At 45.1% G+C, this 22,484-nt stretch overlaps 1 protein-coding gene across 4 annotated transcripts in view; it reads right to left on the reverse strand.

Annotated features, from left to right (window-relative positions):
• Positions 1-689: 689 nt before the first annotated feature.
• Positions 690-22,484, reverse strand: part of CANT1 (calcium activated nucleotidase 1) — a 153,203-nt gene continuing 131,408 nt past the window's right edge. For all 4 annotated transcript variants that reach the window (XM_069199680.1, XM_069199682.1, XM_069199681.1 and 1 more), the window contains 2 exons: positions 14,298-14,501; positions 690-5,728 (listed from right to left, as the gene is read on the reverse strand). In XM_069199680.1, coding sequence (XP_069055781.1) covers positions 5,358-5,728; positions 14,298-14,501 — 575 coding nt within the window. In that variant the 3' untranslated portion in view covers positions 690-5,357. The remainder of the gene's footprint in view (positions 5,729-14,297; positions 14,502-22,484) is intronic.

Here is a 22,484-nt window from a genome sequence, read left to right on the forward strand (position 1 = left end):
TTAATTTCCCCCAAAAAAGGACATATTTCAACTTCAAAGGGTGGTTCATGCAACAGAGTTTCCAGACAAAGCAAGAGTGGAGCTTTCCCTCCAAATTCCAAAACGACCAAGGGCTGGAAAAAAGCACAGGGAGTAATCTTCAGGACGGGAACGAGCGAGTTGATACTGTCTATACAGCAGGCTCACTCTATAGCATTTCCTCTGTGTGACCCAAAAAGTTAACACAAAATGATCAAGTTATTTTATTGCTGTCTGCGTTAAAGAAATGCTGCTCACATTTTTATTGCTACGTTGATTTTGCTGTCTCTGTGATCCCACAAAGGAATTTTTCCCTAAACAGACATCTACTTAATCCAAGGCAGAATACCGGTGCAATCTTAGGCATTAAATGTAATTTTTGCAATGTGAAGTCCTGAAACAATGCCAATTTACACTGGTGTAACAAAAATTACGCCTGGACATAAAAGTACACACACCAATCCTAATACTTGTATTTCTCATGCACATTAACTAACACACCTAAATAATTCATAATCACAGATCCCTCAGCGCATTACTGTGAAGTGATTATTACAGGATATCTGAAGTGCCACGCTCTTTGGGACGGAGTGTAGATGCTGACAAGCAAGAGGAGCACTCTTTCACCCTCTTTTGCCACCCCATAAACACAAAGTATCACATGACACCAGTTTACTGTCCCCAACAATTTATTATCAGAAAACCTGCCATGCACATATCAAAAATGGTAAAATAGTTTGAAAGGATGATGCACAATTAAACTACTGCCATGAAGAGCAAGTCAAGAAGAGATGAACCCAGAGTGGTAGTGTGGGGTTGACACGCATGGAAAAATAATTTTAAGTCCACTAAGGCAAATTAATATCAGAAGTAACTCATCACGAGTTAATCCCACTAGCGAGTGGCACGGCATGTGGACTCTTCCTAACTAAGTGTACAACCAGTGGCAACTCATTTCAAGACACCTACAAGAGCTGCGCCACCCGGCTCCATAAAAGTGACACTTGCCAGTGCACTGGGGATCTCCAGCAAGTGATGTTGGTACACAGTCTATACTACTGGGATGAAAAGTTCCAGCTGTCGCAAAATATATGTTACCATGCAAGCGACGTCTGCAGCCTCCTGCATTAGGGCCCTCTGTTAGTCACAGGAGCCCGTGTGCTTTATCCACCTGGTGAGTTACGCCTCCACATCATAATCTGCTGTGCCACTCCGTGTCCACATGCCCTTTCTGAAAAGGCTACATTTGTATAGCAGTAAAGGCCGGAAAAAGTAAATGCATGAAGTTGCTCATTGCTACAGCAACAGACACCCTCGGATCATTAAGTAAAATTAAAATTTAAAAAGGGACTATGCACAGCCGATCCTCTCTTTTTTTTCTCTTTTTATCTACAAAATCCCTTGTTCGTGTTGAAATGTTGTAGTTTCTCACCCATGTGACACAACAAGAGTGTCATCTCTAAGTTCTCCCCCAACAGAGCCTTAGGGTACTGCTAAATGTGGTTAGGCTACACCAACAGTGCCCCTAAGATACATCCGTGAGAGTAACCTGCATGGGTTGAATGTCTGAGCCGTCTATTGTGTGTTGGTGTCTATAGCATTTTTAGCACTTGGCTTCAGACAGACCAAACTGTCTGCAGCCGAGGGCTAATGCCATCCTTCAGCTGCACATGGCACCAACATATCAGGGATGGTTACGTATTAACCTACTGTGCCAGTAATTAACATTATGGCTTTCTCATGACAAAGTAGGGCCTACAATTTAATGCATGGTCTAATGGTGCCATCATGTGGCTGACTGTGTATTAAAGGCATATATTCAATAATACAGCAGATGCACTGCATTTGTTGATGCCTGTTTCGGTATGATGGGGCAGTGCCTAATTACCACCACTCATGTCGTCTACCACAACAATTATACGTCTGTATACCAGAGAGTATGGTACTGGGCTGTTATAGAGCGATGCTTATCTCTGCGCAAGGAACAGATACCGGCAAAATTGTAGTTCCTTTACTAGAGACAGAATTGAAACATGTTTCCTTCACATCTTACCCTCACACGTATTCCCTCCCTCACTGATTCTGCGGGAACTTATATGCCACTTAAAATGAGTCCGTTTTCGAGTGTGTACCCTGGAATATATCCACCTTGAAAGGCAATGGGAATGAGCCCACAAAACAGTGGTATTCACTGACTAGCAGGGCCTCCCCCTGCCGCCCGGACCGCGGTCAGGATCCTGTATTTGGACGAGGCCCGGCAGCATACGTCCACTCTCTCCACGCAGGGAAGGCGGGCTCCAATGCAGGAATACAGCCCTCCGGAACCTGGTTCCATCTTGAACTCGAGGCTTGCAGGTTTATCCAGCGAATTTCAGGATATATATGTATGGGCACCGGCGTCTTACGTTCCAGCGTTCGCCTTCCCTTCTACCTCATACTCATGAGCAGCTGTTGACCCACATTGCTTGCGGCCATGTACCCTTTCCTATCTACATGCGGAGTCTTTATTCATTGTAGAGGTGAAAAGGTCGGGATTTAGAACATGAATCTAGCTAGCCACTGCGGACCATTTCATGTGGACTCGTTCCCTCAACACCCCTAACTGCAAAATGCCTGTTCATAGGGGAAGCGCAAGTAAACTATGACACCTAGCGACCAAAGGGTCGCAGCTCCAGTATAACATACAAGCCATATTGTGTGTTCACTGCCCCCCAAGTTCTTCAGTGTGGAGGCAGATTCATCGGGCAACAGAACGATTCTGCAACTGAAGAAAGCTAGATACCGCCTTGAAGTACTGAATGTATTTGTTCACTGCGCCTTCAGAAAATCCCACCCCAATCCTTAAAAGGTGTGCACACCCTCCAAGAAACACTGGCCGTTAGAGGTAGGTTTCAAAAGGAATACAGGCGCATCAAGCGCAGATTTTTCAGTAGTTCTGTTCATATTGTGCGACATTTTAAGTAACCCTGTATCCATGCGTTGCAACACTGAAAATAAACCCGGCCCACCAACATCCACGAGGGCACTGAGCCAAGAGAGTCGTTGCCTCGAGACTCTAGAAGGCTTTGTAAAAGTGCACCACGGGATAACACAGTCCCATTTGTTAAGAAGTAACTGGTAGGCACTATATTTGTTTCGGTAAACTGGAGTTCTAATTTGTGAAAAAATATAGTCTACACAATTCTGATTTCACAGAGATCAGCATTTCAATTGATCTGTTAATCTAGGTAGGCAATACTAATGCATTCTCTGACTGGCCATGTACCTACACACTCAGTGGTACCTTTGTGCGATATGCTATGATATATATATATATATGTGTATATATATATATATGTGTATATATATATATATATGTGTATATATATATATATATATATATATATATATGTATATATATATATGTGTGTATATATATATATATATATATATATATATATATATATATATATATATATATATATATATATATATGGGACCCGTGCTCCCATGACTTTGCCTTTGACTAACGACAGTTATAACCTGGAAGTGATGGAAAGTATGCAGTCCTGTCTGACCACTGCAGACCTAATACTTAAAAAACAGGCCACCAAGAACATGTAGTCACATTTGAAATTGCTGGATGCTTCCTGCAACTAAGTTATTCTGATTGTGTAAAATTATGTGATTTTGTTTTGTGACATTTAATTAAAGTTCATGAAAACCTTGCAGTAATATGCTTGCAGAGCAAAATGTATGCCGTTATCTAACGTGACTTCATGTTCAGACGTAACTCACATAGAAAATGTTGCATAAGAATCCTGGAGGGGGTTGGTTGTAGCAGTAAAAACCTCTCTGGAAGGCTTACTCCACGAAGCCAAATCAGTGCAGGCATAATTATGCTAAAATTATGTAAAGTGAAGTTTAGAAAAATGTCACAAATTTGGTGTAACCCAAACGTTGTTTGTTCGTTAGTGGGATTAAATTTTTGCCCAGGCTTACGACCAACCCTACCTAGTAAAAAAATGTCTGCCAGGAACTGACCCACGGACCACACAGGTTTCACCTGTAACATGTGAAATGTTTATTTTATGATGTTCTAACCAGCCTTCAATACACACTGAGAGCTCCTTTTTCAGGAGTTTTCATACCAATATGCAGATACACATGGAGCTCCAAATTAAGGTCACCTATCACTTTGTATATGAGGCAACCAACGAGGACCAGGTGGGATCCAACAAGATGAAATTGTGTGTGAAAATAACTCCAACATTGTTTCTTATCACTTTCATTTTGAGAAAATACTTTATGGGGCTTGGAAAAGCAGTGAGTAGTATAGCGTTGCATTAAAGGACTTATACATGCAGTTTAGGTTCTTTAAAGGAAAGAATCTTCAGTTCGAAACAGAAAACACACAACTTGACTTGCCATTGTTTCCTGAAAGATTAAACAATGTAAAAGAAGCTAACATGCCTGAGCTTTTAAAAGCAGAGAGTGCTTATTTCCCCAGGCATAAAATGCTTTGTATTCACAACATACAATATTTGTGGGTAATTTCGTGGCATCTGCGTACACCCCAATGCCCCATCCTCGGTCATCTCGTCAACTTGCACTTCTAGAACATTTTTGCCCTTAAAGGAGCAGTGAGCACACTGAATAGCTTCGAGAATTTAAAGCAATGCCATGTAAGAATGTCTTTTTGGGGATATATTTCATTTCCAGCTCTGAACTCCTGACCAAAAAAAAAAAAAAAAAAAAGCTTGCTTTGCAAGATTACTCCTGCACAGCAGCAATGGATGATAAAAATGTGGCTGCGTGATGTACAACAAAAGTACATTAATACAATACCGGGGGGGAGGGGTGCTGGGTTGGATATGCAAGGAGATGAGAGCAGGTGCACGAGTCTTTTAAGTCATGACAGAAAGCAGAGATAGCTTCATTGCCATGACCACACCAAGGGTCTTCTTTCTGTAACTACACTGGTGCAATGGAGTGGTCAAGACAAGAGCACTGCTCAAAATAAGCAGATTGGAAGCAATGGACTACAAAATCATTTTGAATGGCAGGTTGAATAGAAGAAGACGTAGGCGACTGAGTGACACGTGGGATACGAAAGAGGTATTTGGTAGCACATGCACATCTGTAAACATAATATTGTCACTTCCTTCATCAGATAAAATCACACCTGCAGTTGATATGAGACATCACTTTCTCCACCCTTGCTACTCTAGTCCATCATTACCGAAAGGTGACTTAGAGCATTACATTCATTAGTGTCCATTTAAAACAAGAACCCAGATGCGACAACAGGCTCACAGAGCATTCATTTCATTAAAAAACAAAAAAACAAAAAAAGGTTGTTAAATAAATTCGATGCCTTCATATTTGACGTCACCGATCTTGGTCTCGGGGAGCAGGAAGCGCCCATCCAGAGTGAAGGCCATAATGTAGGTGGCCACTTTTCCAGCATCCTCCTCGGACTTAAGTGCCACAATTATCTGGTCATCTGTGTCGGGGATAAACTTAAAGGAGGAAAAGCCATGGCTGGGCACAACTTTACCGATATGGCTAACACTTATGTCCTTAAAGTCCTGGGTGGCACGCAGCATAATGTTGGTGCCACGGAGCTCATCTTCCTTCTCACTGTAACGTTCTTGGCTGGCACGTCGTGGCAGGAAAAACCAGCGCTGTAGGGTATCACTCCAGGCTGCAGATTCATGGATCAGATAACCTGCACAGGGAGATAAAAAAGGCAAGAGCCATGACTAGTTCCAGTTCTGATAAGGGGCTATTTACAGGAAAGTACCAAAATCACGAAGACAGCTTTGTCCAGCTACGTACATTAGAACTAACATTATACAAAAGAGTAGTAGAAGGATTCAAGAGTTAACATTCTGCTATGAGCAGAGGAAAGAATCGGTACTTATAATCTATGTTCAACCAGCTTTAGGGTAATGAAAAGGAGATTTGACTCCAACAAGGGGGAGTCAGGCTTGGGATATACTTGAGACAAGGAAAAGTAATTGCAACTTGGGTTGCACCTCGTGGCAGGGGAGTGTGACAGATCATGGGAACCTTTCTGGTGAGGGAAAGATTTCAGTAAAAGGAATCTAGCTTAAAGTAGGATTATAGTAGTACGGATAAGTGATGATCGAGCTTCGAGCCAGCTAGCAGAAGGACGTGGATTCATGTTAATAAGACAGGACAGGGAGAGAACCAGCTCTGGCAAGGGAGGTCTAAATACCCAACATGTGTCAAACAGAGGGATAAAGACATGGGAAACTGCACTGAGCAGGAGATGTCCAGCAGGAGGAGTCAGAACTGAGTAGCCAGATATGACCAAGGAGAGGAGCCACAGGAATCAATTTCTGACCAACGGTGTTAGGACTGGGGATCTAGTGGCAACGAAGGTAGGGGCATTAGGAGTGAGAATCCAGTCCTGACAAAACAGTTTCATAGTAGGAGGGAATAGGGTGGGGAATATGGCTTTCACCATAAGAATTAAGGCCTACCCCACAAAGCCAAATTACTGCAGACATAAATTATGCTAAAATTGTATAAAGTGAAAATTAGAAAAATGTCACAAATTTGGTGTAAACCAAAAGTTGGGAGCTCGTTAGCATAATTTAAATTTTGGCCAGGCTTACAACCAACCCTACCTAGTAAAAAACAGTCTGCCTTTTCGCTAGGCAGACAACTCTTCCCTACTGAGTATTGTCTCCTCTGTACCAGGACAAGCCTCCTGCATATCAGAATACACCTCAAATGTAGCAGAATGAGCCCCCTACCAATCAAGACAAGCCTCATACAAAACAAGTAATGCCCCCTCTGCACTAAAATAAGCCTTTTAGGCACTAAGCAGCAGTCCCTCCCCCCTTCTTGTTTGTCTCATTGATTCATGCCTTCGCCTCTTAATCTGTGGCTCATCTGTGGTACATCATGGCCACTTTAGAGTGCTTGCTGACTACGTGTTGCCTCTTATGAAGAATGTGTATTGTCCTCCACTCTAGGGCAATGCCTTCTTCTCACTTGGTCACCTTTTACTCCTACAAGGGTTTCTTCATTGCCAGGTATTACCTTCTCGGTCTTGTGCTTACATGGCCATTAGGTTGCACCACCTTCTCACTAGCCAACGCTATCTCCTAAATAGATGGCAACCAGACCCCCTACCTCTTTTTCTACACTGAGCATTACCTCCTCGCTAGAAAGTGAATACTAAATTGCTTGTTCATGCCTTCTTCTTGTCCTCATTAAACCACATCTAATTGCTGGTGCTTCAACTAGACAAGACAATACTGCCTCACTAAGCAGCAAACTGAGTTCCCATTCAAACTAAGGTAGGACTTTTCCTTTAGCAGGCTAACTACCTCTCCTTTACTGGCCTTGCCTCCAGACTAGTTTGTAACCCCTGCTCACTAGCCAGTGCTACTTCCACATAGAACAGCACAGAAACTTCACCTCTCTCAAGGCCGTTCTTGACCTGCAGCTGTGACTCCAATCGATGTTGAGCCCCGGAGGGAAGCTCTTTATTGTGTGGTGTCTGTGAAACCATTGGTGTGTTCTTCGATCTTGCTGCATGTTTTGTCATGGGCCCTGGAGATGAATTGTCTCCAAAGTCCGAGTGACAGGTGAACATATTCTGTACTCTGTTCCTTAGAGGGTCCCAGACTACTGGAGGTCCCAACAGAGGTGCGTGCTAAGAATTAAAGTGGTGGGATGCTTTTTTTGACCCACAGCTCTCCATCATGGTCGGTTTTAAACAGTATTTATAACAGACCAAGACTGAAGCTCTGGAGCTGAGGCTGAAGGCAGTGTGAGTTTCTCACAGTGCGTCAAAGTGATCTCCACTAACTCAGCAAAGTGTAAAAAAAAAATATCTACTTAGCCACTGCCTCTCCTTCTACTCTCGACAGTCTTTGGCTCCATCACAGGCTCCCAGAGCTTCAGTCAGCTCCCCCTACCAATCCAGATCTGCTGTCATGTTGCTGATCAAATTAAGCAGCATGAGAGAGGCACCAGGATTGGCTTTAGCAGGTTGGTTCGACAGTCCCTCTGGTACTGGGGGCCTGTGCCTGCTCTCCACCCAGCTAATGCAGCTCAGGGGAGAGAGGTTTAAACTGTGCATGTGATGCTGGCCATTGCAAGAAAGTAAGTCAAAGGGACATGCGCACCTTAAACTGAAGTGCCCCCGCTCCTGCCAGCTGCTGCCAATCCCCAGCAATGACTCACCTTTAGAGTCGACTCAGGTGCCAGCATGAAAAGTAAAATGGTAGTAAATTCATTTTATTACTAATTTATTTTTCATGTTTGTTGTGTTTGGATCTGGGGAGCAATGCTCCTCCGCCCTAATGGAGGAATCGACTCTGGGCCCCACCCTTTCACCATTGGAGTAAGTCCCTCCAATGCCCTGTCTGGAAAAGAGCCAGGGAGCATTTTGGCGCTGCATCTGTAATGGGCCCACCATCTATCCTTTTGGTGCTGAATGGTCTTTATGCACTGGAAGGCTTTATAAACAGGACAGGCAGACGCGCTGGGAGGCAGACATTACCGTTCTGATGCTGGACAACCATAGGAACTTACTATTACAGTACGGGCAAAAATAAATGGTGTGCTCTTCACTCTTCCCCATCCCTCAATGAGTCACTCTCATACGACCTGGCCCTAGATTCCTTGATTTAATTTATTTCTAGTGTTGTTGATGGTCACGTGAGGTTATCACTCTTTGAAAAGTCAGCATTCTGGTGTGCCCGTGTCAAAGTTTTTGGCTTCTGTAGCTCAATGACCTCAGAGCACTTGCAGATACATCAAGTCCCAATGGTGTTGAGAAAAAATAAAAAAAACGCATGCAACCTAAAGGTGGAGTTCACGTCCTGGTGTATGTAGATTTCTGGGGAGGTATCATGACTAACTTTGAAACTAAAAACAACTTGCAACGTCCGTGTACAACTCTAGAGTGTGCACACACCTGTCGGCATAACAGTTTTGGTATAGTTTATAAAATGTATATCCTTTGGTTTAGATTGTGCTTAAAGTTGGTCGATTATCCATGCATTGGAGCAAAGTTGAGCAAAGGAATTTGCATGGTTTTCAGAAGATTAAGCAAACTTCCCTAAGAAAAAAAAGATATAGGACTTTTTGAGTGATAGTCGAAGGGCTTTACCATTGGGCCAGAAGTGTCTCTTTAAAAAAAGAAATCCTAAACCTTACCCATATACTATCTCTAAAGCAGGTTTCTCCAACCAGTCACTGCAAGCTACCAGTAGCTCCCAATCCCCTTCACAGTAGCTCACAATCTGGAGTTCATTTTTAAATAAGCACAGGGTCACATTTTTACTTTTAAGGTTAATGGAAGACTGTTTATTTTACATTATTTTCATTAGACTGCAGATCGGAGGGCCTGATAAGGATCAGTGCTGGAGTCAGATTTATGACCCAGGGATGAAGAACTGAAGCAGTAAGGTATTTAACTTTTAAATAAAAGTCCTTGTCAACTCAATATTGGAGGTGAAAACAAAATTATGTCTCTCTATGCTTTTAAATGGTAGAAATGAAAATGAAAAGTTACCTTATAATTAAATTATCTATTCAATTTAATGTTCTCATTTATTTCAGTGTTGCATTTATAAATAGCAGGCCTCTTGCTCCCAGTGGCCAATAGAATACTGTGCCATATTTATAACTGAAAAATACAGTAATTTTTTAAGTGGGAGAAATTTTAAGTGCACAAAAATGTTTCACATTATGAACATGTTTGCACTTTAAATGTCTCCCATTTAAAAATGGTTGTATTTTTGTGTTATATATGTTACGGTCCCACATATGGTGAAAGGTATGTCCTGTGCCTCAAGTATATACTACACAAGCTCTCACTTACCCATACAAATATACTGAACTCCTATGCACACATGTTCATACATCCCCAAAGCCCACACTCTCACTGGCACACATGGCAGTCCTGCCATAGTGCCTCTAGTCAAAGTGTTTTGTTCAAACCATAGTATCTGGCTCTAGGGACATTAGGCTTAAAGTAAAAAAAAAAGCTGGGCTTGCGGTTGTCTGGTAATAATGAGCGAGTTGATTTGCCTTCGGTAGCTCACAATGATTTTCAATGATCAGAAGTAGCTCTCACTAAAGAAAAGATTGTAGACGCATGCGCTAAAGAGATCATAATGATTCTCTAGCCTTCCATGGAGCCTAAATACCTATATGGGGTACAGTGCACCATAAAAATACACATACTGTAGGACGGAGTATTTTGGTAATAGGCAGGGGCCTTTAGGACAAAGCATTAGGCCACAACTTCTTCAGGAGTGATCAAAGAAGGGTCTTTAATCTTGCAGTGGTTCCTCCTTCCTCACTAGGCTGCACTTTCTCCTCCTTACTAGGAATACACTGTAGAGGCAATGCAGGCATATTCTATTCTTCTTCACGATATACATACGCCTATCAAGCAAAAAGCTTATTCCTTTTTCGTTTTTCACATCATTTACATCCCTGTCCAGATCGATTGCACTGTTAATGTCTTTTCATCCTATTCTCACTCAGTCTTTGACTGTAATCATAACCTCTCTCAATTAACTTGTGCTTTGTTAGTTTCCTCTGCACTATATATGCGTTACTTGACCATAAATGGTGCTCATCCCTGCACAATCAGTGTTTATGTTTGTAATTCTGTGCATCCAGTCATTCAAATCAATATTTTTATTGCCATCAATGATAGTCTCCTCCCTCTTCACTCATCTCACTAATTTCCCATGAAATCTAAACAGCCAGTGGTCTTCTTAGCAGTCCATTTATTACTTTTATCACATTGCCTTTATCTTGTCTTTCACCACTGCTCCAAAAGCCCTCTTTAAAGTGTATGCATGCATATCTACCAACTCCTTCTTCAATACTGGTTAAGCTGCACTATCTTCCAGAGGCTTGCTTTCAAGAATCCCACTGTGAATGGGGAACCAATCCAACTCGATTACAACTCTTCCCCCTTTGAACTAACACCAAGTATTCGGTTTGCTTCTCCAGCTTCCAAAGCCTGCAGCCATCTAAAAAAATAGTTTAAATTGTTACATTCTGTGAATGAAATTCATCCACTCTTCTTTGTCCTATTGACTACACTTGATCATCCTCACTGACCACACCTTCTCCTCGCATGGTCTCTCCCACACAATTCTTGCGCACAAAACAATAGTCCTATGCCACCATCACTTTCAGAGGCACATTTTAGTGTGACACTAAGTTGGATGTCTTCATGTCCAGGCAGCATCCACCCCTTCTTGTAGAGAGCCTTAATGCGTGCATGGAGAGCTGCTGACTGTCAGGCGACTCACCAGAAAGCAGGTCACTGTTCGCAGTACGCAGCTGTAGGAGGCTTACCTGGCTTATAGTGGGTACCTTGTGGTACTTACACCTTGTGCCAGGTCCAGTTATCCCTTATTAGTAGATTAGAGGTGTACTAGCAGCTTAGGCTGATAGAGGTAGCTATAGCAGAGCATCTTAGGCTGAACTAGGAGACATGCAAAGCTCCTACTATACCACTTATATCATAGAGCACAATATCATAAGAAACACAATACTCAGAGTTACTAAAAATAAAGGTACTTTATTTTAGTGACAATATGCCAAAAGTATCTCAGAGGATATACTCCCTTAGGAGGTAAGTAAAATACACAAAATATACACACACAAACCAAAATCAGGTAAGTAACAGTTAGCAAAATAGTGCAAACACTGTAGAACACAATAGAACGCAATAGGGAAAAATAGGCCTGGGGGCAACACAAACCATATACTACAAAAGTGGAATGCGAACCACGAATGGACCCCGGGCCTAGTGTAGTGTGTAGAGGATCGCTGGGAGTGTAAGAAAACACTAAGGGTGTCCAAGATACCCCACCCCAAGACCCTGAAAAGTAGGAGTTAGGTTACCCTACTACCCCAGAAAGACAGTAAAGTCGAGATAGGAGATTCTGCAAGGCCAACAACTGACTGCAAAGCACTGAAGATGGATTCCTGGACCTGTAAAGGAAGGGGACCAAGTCCAAGAGTCACGCACGTGTCCGGGGGGGCAGGAGCCCACTATACCCCGGAAGAAGGTGCAAAAGGGCTGCCTCCGGGTGGAAGAAGCCGAAGATTCTGCAACGACGGAAGGTGCCAGGAACTTTTCCTTTGGTCAGAAGATGTCCCACGGCGTGCTGGCGGATGCAGAGTTGTTTCCACGCAGAAAGACCGCAAACAAGCCTTCCTAGCTGCAAGAGTTGCGGTTGAGGATTTTGGGTGCTGCCAGGGCCCAGGAAGGACCAAGAGGTCGCCCTTGGAGGAGGAGACCGAGGGGGCGCTCAGCAACACAGAGAGCCCATGCAGAAGCAGGCAGTACCCGCAGAAGCACCTGAACAGGCGCTCAGAAGATCTGAGGACAACGGTCGACTCAGCACAACAAAAGGGAGTCCCACGAAGTCGGAGTCCAACTCAGCGAGTTGGGCAATGCAGGACGGAGTGCTGGGGATCTGGGCTAGGCTGTGCACGAAGGATGTCTTGCAAGAGTGCACAGAAGCCCTAGAAGCTGCGGTTCACGCAGTACACAGGATTACTGTCTGGTGTGGGAAGGCAAGGACTTACCTCCACCAAATCTGGACAGAAGGGCCACTGGATTGTCGGGGACACTTGGACCCAGCTCCTGTGTTCCAGGGACTACCCTCTTCAGGATGAGAGGGGACCCAGAGGACCGGTGATGCAGAAGTTTGGTGCCTGCATTGGCAGGGGGAAGATTCCATCGACCCACGGGAGATTTCTTCTTGGCTTCCAGTGCAGGGCGAAGGCAGACAGCCCTCAGAGCATGCACCACCAGGAAACAGTCAAGAAAGCCGGCAGGATGAGGCGCTACAATGTTGCTGGTAGTCTTCTTGCTACTTTGTTGCGGTTATGCAGGCGTCCTGGAGCAGACAGCGGTCGTTCCTTGGCAGAAGTTGAAGAGGGAAGTGCAGAGGAACTCTGGTGAGCCCTTGCATTCGTTATCTGAAGAGAAACCCACAGGAGAGACCCTAAATAGCCCTCAGAGGAGGACTGGGTACAGAGAGAGGTAAGCACCTATCAGGAGGGGTCTCTGACGTCACCTGCTGGCACTGGCCACTCAGAGGCCTCCATTGTGCCCTCACACCTCTGCATCCAAGATGGCAGAGGTCTGGGACACACTGGAGGAGCTTTGGGCACCTCCCCTGGGGAGGTGCAGGTCAGGGGAGTAGTCACTCCCCTTTCCTTTGTCCAGTTTCGCACCAGAGCAGGGCTGGGGGGATCCCTGAACTGGTGTAGACTGGCTTATGCAAGGAGGGCACCATCTGTGCCCTTCAAAGCATTTCCAGAGGCTGGGGGAGGCTACTCCTCCCCAGCCCTTCACACCTATTTCCAAAGGGAGAGGGTGTAACACCCTCTCTCAGAGGAAATCCTTTGTCCTGCCTTCCTGGGACTGGGCTGCCCAGGCCCCAGGGGGGCAGAAACCTGTCTGAGGGTTGGCAACAGCTGCCCGGAAAACCCCAGAGAGCTAGTTTGGCAGTACCCGGGCTCTATGCTAGAGACCCGGGATGCATGGAATTCCATGATCCTAGACATGTTACATGGCCATGTTCGGAGTTACCATTGTGACGCTATACATAGTTATTGACCTATATGTAGTGCACGCGTGTAATGGTGTCCCCGCACTCACAAAGTTCGGGGAAATTGCACTGAACAATGTGGGGCACCTTGGCTACTGCCAGGGTGCCCTCACACGTAGTAACTTTGCACCTAACCTTCACTAGGCGAGGGTTAGACATATAGGTGACTTATAAGTTACTTGTGTGCAGTGAAAATGGCTGTGAAATAACGTGGACGTTATTTCACGCAGGCTGCAGTGGCAGGCCTGTGTAAGAATTGTCTGAGCTCCCTATGGGTGGCAAAAGAAATGCTGCAGCCCATAGGGATCTCCTGGAACCCCAATACCCCTAGTACCTAGGTACCATATACTAGGGAATTATAAGGGTGTTCCAGTGTGCCAATGAGAATTGGTAAAATTAGTCACTAGCCTGCAATGACAATTTTAAAAGCAGAGAGAGCATAAACACTGAAGTTCTGGTTAGCAGAGCCTCAGTTAAACAGTTAGGCACCACACAGGTAACATATACATGGCATACTTTATGACCACTGGGGTCCTGGCTAGCAGGATCACAGTGACACAGGCACAAAAAAAACATACACACAAGTAAAAATGGGGGTAACATGCCAGGCAAGATGGTACTTTCCTACAGCAGCTCACAGTGCTGAACACTCACCGGGAGGCTTGATCCCTGCAGCAGAGCACAATGCGTTGTAGTTAGACACCCAACTCTCGTGGTCCACGTCACCCTTGAAGCCAATGATCTTCACCCACTGAGGGTTTTGATTTAACACTTCCCCAGTAGTTGTTGTCCATTCCTTCCCCAAGCCCCCTGCGTAGAGATGCTCATCCTTCACAGCCAGCCACTCCGCTTTAAAACCTGTAGTGAGAAAGGCCACAGGTTAGATGACTTACGTGGGATGGTTGGTGGCTGAAGAGACTAAGGAAGGGCTATATAGAAGGCACCTTTACCTTCCCTACAAGTCAGTCTGTGTGTATAGGGCTCTGCTAATAAAATCAAAATAAATTTATTTCGAATATGCAATTCGCACACTTCAAAGCACAAATCCAATAAATTGTTACATATACAAGTTAAAACATGTTTTTCTAATACAAAGAACGAGGGGAAAGAGTTATATTTGATCCCGAGGGGACCGCAAACAAAAAGAAGCTCAACCTGTCCCGCTGTAGTTTACTTTAGAAGGACAGTTTGTTGAGGTCAAGAGGTTTCAATCAAAAATAATTACAATTTTTCTTCAAGTTTAAAAGTGGAGGCACTTTACTCAAAATTAAAAGCATGACTATCCAAAGCTTTTTGGCCAAAGCTTTGGATACCCATTCCTTTATTTCTGAATAAAGTGCATCCACTTTTAAATCTGAAAAAAATAAAAAATATTTTTTTTTTAAATTGAAACCTCTTCCGCTCAAACAATCTGTTCTTGTATGATCATTCTGATGTCCGATGTTTAAAAGGAGTGGAAAGCATATATATATATATATATATATATATATATATATATATATATATATATATATATATATATATATATATATATATATATCACATGCTTAACAACGTATTCTTTCTTTGTTAGAAAGTTTTCAAATTATAATCGCTTTAGCATGGCATCAATGCAATTAGAGCGTAGCAACACATTTTGTACTTACTGATTTCCATGCAACGGGTAAAAAAAAATATGAAAAACAGTAATTCTATCAGACTAGTCTTTGTAACAAAATGGCAGTCGGCAATTCCTTAAACTATAACTGAGTAAAAGAGGATATACATTTTTATCAGGAATATAAATATAATGTAATCAAGAAAAAAACATACTAGTTTTGTTTGTTATACCATTCACTAAAGAACGTAAGAAAGTACAGTTTAGTTATGCAAGAGTAGTGCCGGTGTGTTTTTAATCAGTTAGATACCTTTAAAACCATATTTATGAGAGATTCCACTGTACCAGAATCGCACACGTCTGAGGTGGAGGGAAACAGGGCAGAGTGCTTCGTCCTTTCACAACAAGCCGCAAAGCTGCTTTTTATTGAAAAGAATGAGCAATGCAAGGAGAACTAGAAAATAGCAGACACAGAGAAACTACCGAAAAAGGAAATATATATATAGAGAAGGCGCATGTGAAGAGCCGCCACCACAAAAACAAAATAAACCACTTCCCTACAGCATAGATGCAAGAAAACGAAAAACAAAACTCAGACACATCTGCTATGATGCGCACCAAGTGCCAGAAAAGGCCTTGTAAGGTGCAGTAATCGATAACTTTAACACATCACATTCTAGCAAACAATAGGATTATATCCCAGTATCATCTTTGCCACCACTATTCTAACAGTGAATCTCAATCATTAAGGACCCCTACTTACTTTTCGAAGATAGAGGCCAACAAACAGCTCTGCTAATGTAGGTCAGTAAAGATATAGGGCTATTTGCTTCTAGTACGACTTATAGCACCAAAGCATCTCATTCCTGGCCTGCATTGTATTCGCTGTTGTTACAGCACTGGGACCGACACAATGCTCCAACAATGGACCTCAATAATGACTGACATCTAGCTTCTCCTGTTAGTCTCTCCTGGGGCAAACATAGCACTGCTTATTCAGAAGGGCGACTATCTCTCATACATACAGCAGCGGACACAACAGTGAACGACATTTTTCAAACGCTCACAAATCGGGCAGAGCACATGCAAAGCTTGGCAGGATTTAGGGTTTATTTTTAGGTGTAGCGCAACGTTTGCTAATTCCTTGTCACTGTGGGGAACCCTCGGTGAGTTAAGGGTTTCTTAAATGGTTCTGTAAAGTATTCTGAGACGGACTGGTAGATGGGGACAGAGGTGGTTCAAAGAGGGAAGTGAAGAGGGGATGAAAATGAAATCTTAAGTCCTGCTGCCAAAGACGTGCGACACTAGAGCTTGTTGAGCAAAGCTAAATATTTTTTTGTCTTTGATATGCAGACTGTGGGTGTGATTTAAAAGGGACAGGAAAGCAACATCCACCAAATATTGTTTGTCTCTTCTGCTAACATTCAGAACGGTGGTGTTCCTGATGGAAAAGCCACCCGTGGCTCGGTCACGCGCGAGAACAATCACGTTGGCGTCATGCCACTGAAAAAGGTTTCTGACCAGTCACCAGTTTAGGCAACTCCACGAATGTGTTAGACTCCCAGGAAAATCTTGAAAATGTCCCTGAGATGCTAAGATAGAACCCCACCAGATTAATGGAATTTTTATTATGGGTACTGGGAATAAAACTAGATTTTGGGGATACATTTCAGTCAGTACCCACATTTGTGACAGCAATTTCACCATACTAATTGGTATGGTGAATCTGGCGAGGTGGCTTTGGCTATGCTGATGAGAGTTTCTATGGAGGAAAAGCGCCCACCGGCACACAACCCCTCTTTCTGTGAAGTTGGGCAGTGCCTTTTATCTGCCATGGTGGGTAATTCAAAATCGGACAAGCTGTCTTCTGGTGGTATCGCAAGGCCATTTAGTCTCATACAGGTTGCCTGCTGGACTGTGACCTCTCACTCTATTGTACTCTGGCACTTCTAGGGGACACCTCTTGTAGAAGGAATGATATGTGGTAGGGGATTAGTTAATGTTTTGTGACCTTCCATCAAACCCACGTGGGTGTATTCTAGTTCTCTTCAGGTTCATTTGGATGTCCAATATGTCACCCACAGGCCGTGGGTTTTCCAACCAACTGTAGTGGTCTGTGTATTGGTAGAAGGACGAGGTTGACAAAGGAATGAGGCCCAGTGACGTTCTTTCCAACCTATGAGGCGTTGGTCAATGATTCTAGTGTTTTAGTTGTGTGGGTCCTTGCTGTACAAACCTTATTTGCTAGTTATGGGTTTTCCCATTGCATAACTCTGTAAGACATCTGACCAGAAACTGTGTGAATGTGATCAGTTATTCTAGTATTTTGGTGGCTGTGTATTCAGATCCTCACTTGTGGAAACAGAACCAAGGTTCACCCTTCTTCCATACGGTCACAATAACTTGATCTCCCAATGCAGCGGACACAAATGAGGAACTTAATCACAATCATACACTTCAATGTCTGTCTTGTAGCAAAGTTAAATCAACTTACCAATAGATCAATGCACATCATATGATCAGTAAGCTACATCTGTCCTTGTCTGACTTTCCAAACAGATAGCACAGGCCAATGTGCCTTGGTTGTTTTACAATTGCAAAAAGAACAATTGATGGACGGAATGTAGACCAAATCAAACATTCACCCCCAGTCACAAATCTGGGCTTAATCCATCAATTGTTTTGCTCACCATGCCGTTCCAGTTTGGACCCAGCCATATGCAAATCAGTCTTGACCATGTTCCCCATGGGAACAGTCCAGCCCGAACTGCCAGGTCAGGTCCTCTGTGGACCAGAAACAAGCATCCTGGGACCGGTTTCGGGGTATCACCCCTCTTCAGCCAGGCTAGCTTGAATCTGGTGGCATAGTGAGCATGGGACCCACGTCTGGGCATACCCTTCCCACTTGGGGCGACAATTGCAAAAAGAACAATTGATGGACGGAATGTAGACCAAATCAAACATTCACCCCCAGTCACAGATCTGGGTTTAATCCATCAGTTTTTTTGCTCACCATGCCATTCCAGTTTGGACCCAGCCATATGCAAACCAGTCTTGACCCTGTTCTCCATTGGAACAGTCCAGCCCGAACTGCCAGATCTTCCCGAAGGGGGCAGCCTGATCGGGGGATCTATGCTCATTTTCAGAAGCTAAGCATACCAGACTCTCTGTGCCAGGTCCAGAGCTACCAGGATTACTTGGGCCCGGTCGTTCTTGATTTTTTTGAGAACTCTGGGCAGAAGTGGTATGGGCGGAAAGGCATACAGGAGGCCTGAACTCCACTTGCGAAGAAAAGCGTCACAGAGTGAGTGCTGCCTTGGAAACTCCAACACGCAGATCTAACCAAGGCTCGCCCCACTGCTGAAAGAGTCCTTGTGCCACCTCCCGGTGGATACATACTCGTGATCCGCTAGGCATCAACGCATGAGTTTGCCTGCGTTCAGAGAACCTGCCAGGTGTTGAACCACCAGGGTTATGCCCTGCTAGTCCAGCCATGTCCAGAGACGCAGGGCCTCTTGAAAAAGGGTCCAGGACCCCACACCGCCCTGCTTGTTGCAATCCCACATTGCGGTGGTGTTGTCCGTGAACATCTACATCATCTTCCCTTTTACAACAGGAAGAAATGCTTTCAATGCTAGTCGGATCGGCCAGAGCTTCAGTAAGTTGATATGGAGTCTGGGTTCCGCCTGAGACCAGAGGTCTCTGATCTCCATCTCTCCCAGATGGCTGCCCCATCCCAGAAGTGACACATCTGTCACTATTGTGAAATCTAGTTGGGTAAGGGAGAGGAGTCTGCCTCTGACCCAATCGCAGTTCACTAACCAACACTGCAGATCTTTTGCAGTTCCCTCCGAGATCTGAACTGTGTTGTTGAGATTCCCCTGATGCTGTGCCCATTGGAACTGCAGGTCCCACTGCAGAGTGCCCATATGCCATCTGGCATATTTAACTAACAGGATGCAGGAGGCCATGAGGCCCAACAGTCTCAGAGTCTGTCTCACCTAAATCCAAGACAGAGGTTGAAACAAACATCGGAATCATAACCTGAATATCCTGGACTCCCTGCTCGGGAGGATAAGCCCGAAACTGCACTGTGCCCAGAACAGGTCCGATGAAAGGGAACTTCTGAGAGGGAGACAGGTGTGACTTCGGCAGGTTTATAGTGAACCCAAGCGGATGCAGGAGGTTCGCCATATTCTGAAGGTGGGTGACAACAGCCTGGGGCGAAGGAGCCTTCAACAGCCAGACGTCGAGGTAGGGGAAGACTGAAACCCCTAACCTGCGCAGATGAGCTGCTACCACCGGCATCACTTTGGTGAACACCAGAGGGGCACTGGTAAGGCCTAAGGGGAGCACGGAAAAAACTGAAAGTGTGTGTGGCCCACCTTGAACCGCAACTAACACCTGTGGGCAGCCAGGATGGGGATGTGAAAATATGCATCCTGCTAGTCCAACACTACCATCCAGTCTCCTTGGTCTCGGGCAGACAAGACCTGAGCCAGAGTGAGCATTTTGAACTCCTCCTTTTTGAGGAAGAGATTGATGTCCCGGAAATCTAGAATAGGTCGAAGACCCTTGTTCTTTTTAGGTGTCAGAAAGTAGCAGGAATAACAACAACTGCCTACTTCTGACATCTGGACCCTTTCTATGGTTCCCTTGGCCAAGAGAGCCGTAACTTCCTTGCAGAGCAAGATTAAATGATCCTCCATCAGCCGTTCTTTTAATGGAGGCATAGAGGGAGGGAAAGCCTGGAAGGGGAGGGAATGGCCCTTCTGTATGATCTGCAAGACCATTTGTCTGATGTTATGGACTGCCAGTGAGGGAAATGAAATTGAATCCTCCCTCCAACTGGACGTGTATAGTCTTGAAGAATCACACTAGGAGGACTTGGGCGCTAAGGAAGAGGGGGGCTGGGTGATGGAAGACTTCTGGCCATACCCTTTTCGCCATACTCGTCCACGCACAGGTTTCTGACCTGACAGAGGACGGTGGTTGGTCTGTGGATGGTGTGGTCCCCCGCCTCCTTCTGAAGCATCGAAAGGGGCGAAAGACAGACTGTTGGCGAGGCGTCGCCGAGAGGCCCAAGGACTTGGGCTTTGCCAGGTAGTCCTTGAAGTGCACCAGCACCGAAACTTCTTTTTCACCAAATAGGCAGGAGCCATCGAAGGGCATGTCCATAAGGTTTGCCTGAACATCCCCCGAAAAGCCAGATGTACGAAGCCAGGCATGGCGACGAAGGGCCACAGTCAATGAAATCGCTCTACCCAGCAAGTCAGTTGTGTCCAAACCACACCGGATAGTAAACTTGACTGCATCTCTCCCATCTTTGACTGCTTGTGAGAGTGTCCCCCACGCCCTTTGGGACCTGTGGCAGCACTTGCGCTATCGTATCCCATAAAGTATGGGAAAAACGGCCCAATAGGCATGAGGTTTTTACTGACCTCAATGTCAGGCTGGAAAAAGAAAACATCTTCCCAAGTTGGTCTAGCCTCTTGGATTCCCTAGGAAGCTAGGATCACTTGGAGCTGTGCGATAGTGGCGGCCAATCGTCCTAATTAAATTTACCCCTGTGCTGGGTTTGGACCACGAACCCAGCAGGACATCCATGAGGGCTTCATTAAAGGGTAACATCGGTTTGGATGTGGAAACTCCCGGCTGAAGTACCTCTAGTTCTGACTGGCACCGTAGGCAGGTCTAGGTCCAGGACCTCAGCTGCCCTATGCACCACCATAGCATACAATGCTCCCTCCTCCTTAGCCACCGTAGGAGGTGAGAGCATGCCAGTATCTGGAGAGGTGTCCAGTCCACTGGCCACTCGTAGCTCCCCATACCAGTCCATTTGTCCCAACTGAGACTTCAGAGGGTGCTATTACACCTCCCATTCCTCACCAATGCCTGGCTGATCATAGAAAGGCTGAAGCAATGATCTGGAATCTGTTGGCACCGGAATCTGCATTGTGCGATGCCGTTCTGGATCATCGGGTATTAGAATGGGGCTCGCGATACCAGTGGGCGCCGGTGGCACGTCGATGTTGGAAGCAACACCAGAGGAGGCCGACTGTATGGACTTGGCATTGTTCCGGATCCAAGAGACCCCATCGGCGCTGAAGCCGCCAGCGTGGAACCTGATGGGGCCCTTGCTGACCCTGCGGGGCTCAAGGGCGTGCCGGTGGGCCAGCAGGCTCAAATACGAGACGCATGGCCTCCCAAAACTCTGAGTTGAGCGGGGTCGCCTTGGCTCCCGGGGAGGGGGGGAGGAGAGGCTCAAAGTCTGCCCTAGCAATGGCACTGAGAACCATGCCTGGAATGTCGACGTTCCCGACTTGCCTTGTTGGCCAATGAACGATATGAAGTCGAAGTCTGCTTGGACTTCTTGTACCTCTTCTCCCAGTGTCCAGAGGACCTTGAGTGGGACGAAGAGGACTTGGGGCTCACAGAGCAGTCCCACGACCACCTCCTCGACTGGGACTGTAACCTCCTCGAGTCACACCAGCCGACGTCGACTGCCTGGCTGCCATGAGATTCAGGGACCGCTCACTCAAATCTTTCGGAGCAACGGCCTGTCAGTTGGAACACAACTTAGAGTCTTGGTATTAGTCTAAACACCGGAGACATAGCTCATGGGGGTCCATCGCCAACATAGCACAGCGGCAGGAGCTGCATGGCTTGAACTGCGTCTTCCTAGATGTCATCCTTTGCATAAACAAAAAAAAACTTCGACAAAAAGCCGAAAAAAGGCCTGTCAAAAAAGACAGCCTAGCTCGATTTCGGATCTGCGATTTAACTGGCGCAGACGGTAAAGAACTGACATACACACGGATCGGAACAATGCCACCCGACGGCGCCCACAAGGGTATCGCTAAGCAAAACCTCTGAATTTCAAGCTCACGCCAGGAAATTCTAAGGTAAGGAATCTGCAGCTAGAAGTCTCTATCAGATATGAAAGTGTTGACATTAAACATCCTAATCTAAATCTGCCACACTAATTCCAAAAGAATACCACTTTCACCAGCTCACCATCAGAGTTGGCTAACTCAATTCCCAAAACAAGACAGTATAGCGTGATAAGGATGTTAAGTTGGCCTGAATCAGGTTCATAACTGCAATAAGGGGAGATTAATAAAATATATACAATTACCATATAAATCAAATAAAAACCTTTATTAGAAATTAACTTTGGCATTAGACTGTTATGCTCAGAACAGCCCGAGAAGATACCACAATGAAAATAGCATTTGTAAGAA

The sequence above is a fragment of the Pleurodeles waltl genome, chromosome 7, assembly GCF_031143425.1.
Source record: "Pleurodeles waltl isolate 20211129_DDA chromosome 7, aPleWal1.hap1.20221129, whole genome shotgun sequence".
Taxonomy (NCBI): Eukaryota; Metazoa; Chordata; class Amphibia; order Caudata; family Salamandridae; genus Pleurodeles; species Pleurodeles waltl.